The following is a 4543-nucleotide window of genomic DNA, read 5'->3' on the forward strand; positions in this document are numbered from 1 at the left end:
CATACAATTACACACTTTCAGCTATTATCTCCTTGCAATAATAGCAACCAAGCACATGTAACAACTACCATTGCCTTGTACAACATAATAGGAAATGGACCTTTAGCCATCATTAGACAGGCAGAACTACATGCATCTACAAGTTAGTTACTATCCATCATTGATTTCCATATTCGCTAATACCAGAATGATATGAATACAATCAGTTTATAAAGATGAGCATACACACGAAATTATTCTTAAAAGCTAATTGCATGCAAAATTGGACCACAGTGGAACTTTTTGAATCCATAATCCAAAATGTGGCATATGCCAAGATTTCAGACACATCCATTAGAAATGTGTGATTTTAAATATGTTTCAAAGAAACATGCAGATGTCATGGAAGAGAAAATTACAATGCCAGGCTTGGAGATTATTGCCATAGTTCTTGGTTAAACATGAAAAACAAAGGCAATCTAATCTTCAATAACAAAAAGTAATTATACACATCTATCAGTTCAGCCGGCCATTACAAACCCAAACAATCATATCATTTTTTTTGCGAGTGAATACACTTCGCACTTTTCCAGGTCAAAAGTACACCATTTATCATTCACTTTTTCCTGCAAATATCAATTCATGGCATATTTCTCAGTCCATGCCCTTGCAGTTTCTTCATATTTAGCCCTTTGGATCTTGTAAATATGAGCAATCTCAGGAACAAGGGGATCATCGGGATTTGGGTCAGTAAGTAGAGAGCAAATGGATAGTAACACTTTTGAGATAGTCAGTGCTGGACTCCATTGTTCCTTGAGAATGTCAAGACATATGCTCCCATTTGAATTTATGTTGGGGTGATAAACCTACATAGAAGCAAATTATCATTTTTCAGGATTATTTTTTTAACATCGCAATTTAGAACATAATTTAAATTATTGTAAAATGACATCCACTAGACACCATTTTCCTTTACCTCATTCGATATAAAACCAAAACAATATTTAGAAAGCAATAAGTGAAGCTACAACCACCTTTTATAGTCTCACTGAATCCAAAAGTAGAACATAAACTGAATATGTTGTAATTGATACAAAACCAGCTAATAAACGATGCCCTGACTGCCCTAGATAAATTTAAATGATAAACAAAGGGCTTTGAACTTCTTTTTTCAAAGAATCAAAAAAGAAGTTTAATACCCACCCCTTTCTAATCTCATTCATTGCATACAACACTAGAATCAGTAAATGATGCCATAACCACATTTTTTTCTTTTATATGAAGATATTAAACCAGAAAATAATCTTCAAAGGTAGTAAATAATATGCTATAACCATGGTTTTTTAAAACTAGAACATAATATCAAAAGGTAATCAATGATGTTGTTGCCATCCCCTCCCTAGATACAAAACTAGAATATAAATCTTGTAACGTGGCAAAAGATACTAAATTCGCCCTTACATAAACCTCAGGAATCAAAGGTCTTTGGTTTTTTCTTAACCTAAGTTCAATTGATTCAAATACTGAGAAGGCAAAAAAAAAAACAAGAATAGCTCCAACAGGCAAGAGTCACATCCCACTACATTTTAATAGCTTTATGTTTAACTTTTGGAACCTATTAAAACAGTGTCTTGCATCTGTTTTCATGATCGGCTTGCATGCCTAACTTTCATATAAATGTTTTGGATCAGTTTTCACTTTGACCTCTACAAGGGACGAAAGCTGAAAGTTCAGGTGGCATTGCTACAATGTGATTGCCTTCCAATAATGTGATGTGCCTACTCATAATCAATCTTACTCCCTGCTTTAACGAATTCCTAAAGGGTAAAAGGGACCAACAGCATAGAGGGGGCTAAAGATACAAGATATAGTGTGACTCTGGGATTCTCAGCACCTGCATTCAAGTTTCTGCAACTACTAAGAATGCCACGTTGTAGGGAGACTTGTGTTCTCCCTCTCCATCAGGTTGTCAACACATATGATTGAATTGAATCAAGTGGAACTATAATGTGGCCAGAAGTGAAATCATCATCAATGAGGGTTCAAGAATTCACACAGATAAGGACTTCAAGACCCCCTGTTGAGGGCTTCGCAGCTACCACTCCTTCAGCTCTCCCTCTTTCTTTTTCAAAAATCTGGAAACATCATCTTTTATTTACACCACTCACATCAAGAAGAGTGATTTTTAATTATGTTCGCAACACATGGCTCGTGACAAAAACAGAGTATGCAAGCCAAAAAACAACCAGGTTTTGTCGAAGAAACATACAAAAGACCAAGCTCTTGATCAGGTTCTGAACACAGTATCATAACAAGACCATTGTTACAAGAGCCAAAATACAGTAAACATTGTGTTAGGAAAAAGCTGAAACACACAACTAAATCATAGCTTAACACATATCTTCATAGAAGATTAAGATAAACTTGACACATAATTATGCATACTAAAACAATTGCACACTTAACAAGCACATCCACATTTCTCATAACACAGTAAAATATGCTCACAACACAAATATCAGATGGACGGATATAATCATCACAAAAAAATATATTTTGTTTTATGCGTATACTTTTTAAGCTATATGCTTAGCCAATATCATCATAAAACAAAATATATGCTTAACATCTATGCTCATAACACATATCCTACATAAGACAATAAAATATGGTTCCCACAATAATCTAAACCACGAAAATGCGCAACCAGATATATGCTAGATTAACATGCTGATACCTCAATAAAAAATTCTTAATACATATGCTGATAATACAATCAAGTATGCTTGACAAATATGCTTATAGGACGATCAAGTATGCATAACGAAAACGTTGATAAGAAATATATATATATTATATATAAAGATAGATAGATAGATGTTTAGCAGATAACCTCATTACACAAAAATATATGCTTTGTAATAATATCTTCGGAGTAAGCTTAAGCCATATGTTTAAATGAATAAAAAATGCAAATGCTTAAAGCAAGTGCTCATAAAACAGAAACACAGAGACCAGAATGGACCAGACCTTTGTTTGGAAATTGACTCTGGGAGCTTTGAAGGGATAATCTTGTGGAAAATGAATCATGACGAAGAAGACCCCCCCTGAGTAAGGGCTGTCTGGAGGTCCCATGATGGTGGCTTGCCAGTGGAAGAGGTCTTCTCCCACGGGTCCAGCGCTGCAGGACGTGGGTGGATCCCTCTGCAGATCTATCAATTCCTTTTGAATCCTCTTGGACGCCATAGAAACTTGGGAGAATTCTGAGTCTCTGTATCTCTAAGTTTCAAATTCTGGAGAAGTCAAAAGGCAAAAACAGAAACCCTAATTCTCTACTGGAACAAAACCCTCACTCGCAGGAGAAGGAAGGGGGGGGGGGGGGGGGGACCAAGGAACTCTCGGTGCTGGCTATGAGAGGCCAGCAAGAAACCCTAACCCTAATCCTGACACTGACACTGAGCCCAATTTACAAGAAACGTAACCCTAATTGTTTGGCAGGACCCCAGAGTAAAACAAACCCTAAACAAGAAAACAGAGCACAATTTTGTTTGTACTTATTAATAATTTGCTTTTGATTTTTAAAACTTAATTAATAAGAGTTTATATATATACGTATAATGTATGTATGTATGTATGTATGTATGGTATGTTTGTACATAGCATAAATAAATTATTTTGATTTTTAAAACCTAATTAATATACGTAAATTTTAAACTTTATCAATCACATACATATATTATATATATATGCACATATGATTTTTAAAACTTATAATTTATAAACAAGAAAACAGAGCACAATTTTTTATTTTGCTTTTATTGATATTAATATGCTTTTGATTTTTAAAACTTAATTAATAAGAGTTATATATATAATGATATATATAGTATAAATAAATGCTTTTGATTATAACTTAATTTATAAAAAGTCATATGTATATATTTAAACATATGTGATGAATAAACTCTAAGAATCATATATGTATATGTATTAGTTTTAAGAATCAAAAGCATTTACTTTTATAATATAGACAAATCATATATATTAGTTTTAAAAATCAAAGGCATTTAATTAAGTTTTAAAAAATCAAAAGCATACCATTAATCAATATGACAAAAAAGCAATTCTGTTCTGTTTTCTTGTTAAGGGTCATGCCAAACAATTAGGGTTAAGTTTTGTTGCAAATTGGGCTGAGGATCAGCGTTAATGATACATATACATATAATCATTCAAACGAATTTATATGTATGTATATTACAAAATCTAAACACAATATGCAAAATCTTGAATAATCTATCCACATGAACAAAATGTCGTCGAGTTTACATGAGTCTGGAAATGAGCTCGAGTTTCTCCTAATTTGCCCCGGCCGGCAACTGCCCGTTCGGACTAATAGACGCGGTTGATTAATCCCCCCTCTTTTCTCAATCATGTGGACAACTTGCGCATTGCATTTATGTTGTCAATGCGTGCATATACCTTTTCACTCCATCTCTATGGCTCACTCATCACCCCCTTTTTCTCGATCACATCTTCCACTTGAACAACTATATGGTCAACATTT

General features: G+C 33.9%; 1 protein-coding gene across 1 annotated transcript; it reads right to left on the reverse strand.

Annotated features, from left to right (window-relative positions):
- Positions 1–335: 335 nt before the first annotated feature.
- On the reverse strand, positions 336–3545 carry LOC147856470 (ubiquitin-conjugating enzyme E2 28-like). The gene is made up of 2 exons (XM_087329416.1): positions 3010–3545; positions 336–845 (listed from the first exon to the last, which is right to left on the reverse strand). The coding sequence occupies exons 1-2, from the start codon at positions 3223–3225 to the stop codon at positions 615–617; spliced, it is 447 nt and encodes a 148-aa protein (XP_087185542.1). The 5' UTR covers positions 3226–3545; the 3' UTR covers positions 336–614.
- Positions 3546–4543: the final 998 nt, after the last annotated feature.

Source organism: Azolla caroliniana, unplaced genomic scaffold (genome assembly GCF_043228905.1).
Source record: "Azolla caroliniana isolate FFs.n. ecotype wild unplaced genomic scaffold, voAzoCaro1.0.p SCAF_13, whole genome shotgun sequence".
In the NCBI taxonomy this organism is placed as follows: domain Eukaryota; kingdom Viridiplantae; phylum Streptophyta; class Polypodiopsida; order Salviniales; family Salviniaceae; genus Azolla; species Azolla caroliniana.

What these genes read in the sequence shown, in the direction of transcription:
- LOC147856470 (XM_087329416.1), bottom strand. Translation starts at nt 3,225, where the DNA reads ATGGCGTCCAAGAGGATTCAAAAGGAATTGATAGATCTGCAGAGGGAT. An exon ending in GAGTCAATTTCCAAACAAAG is followed by an intron (nt 846 to 3,009) that starts GTCTGGTCCATT and finishes GCTTCTATGTAG; the next exon opens with GTTTATCACCCCAACATAAA.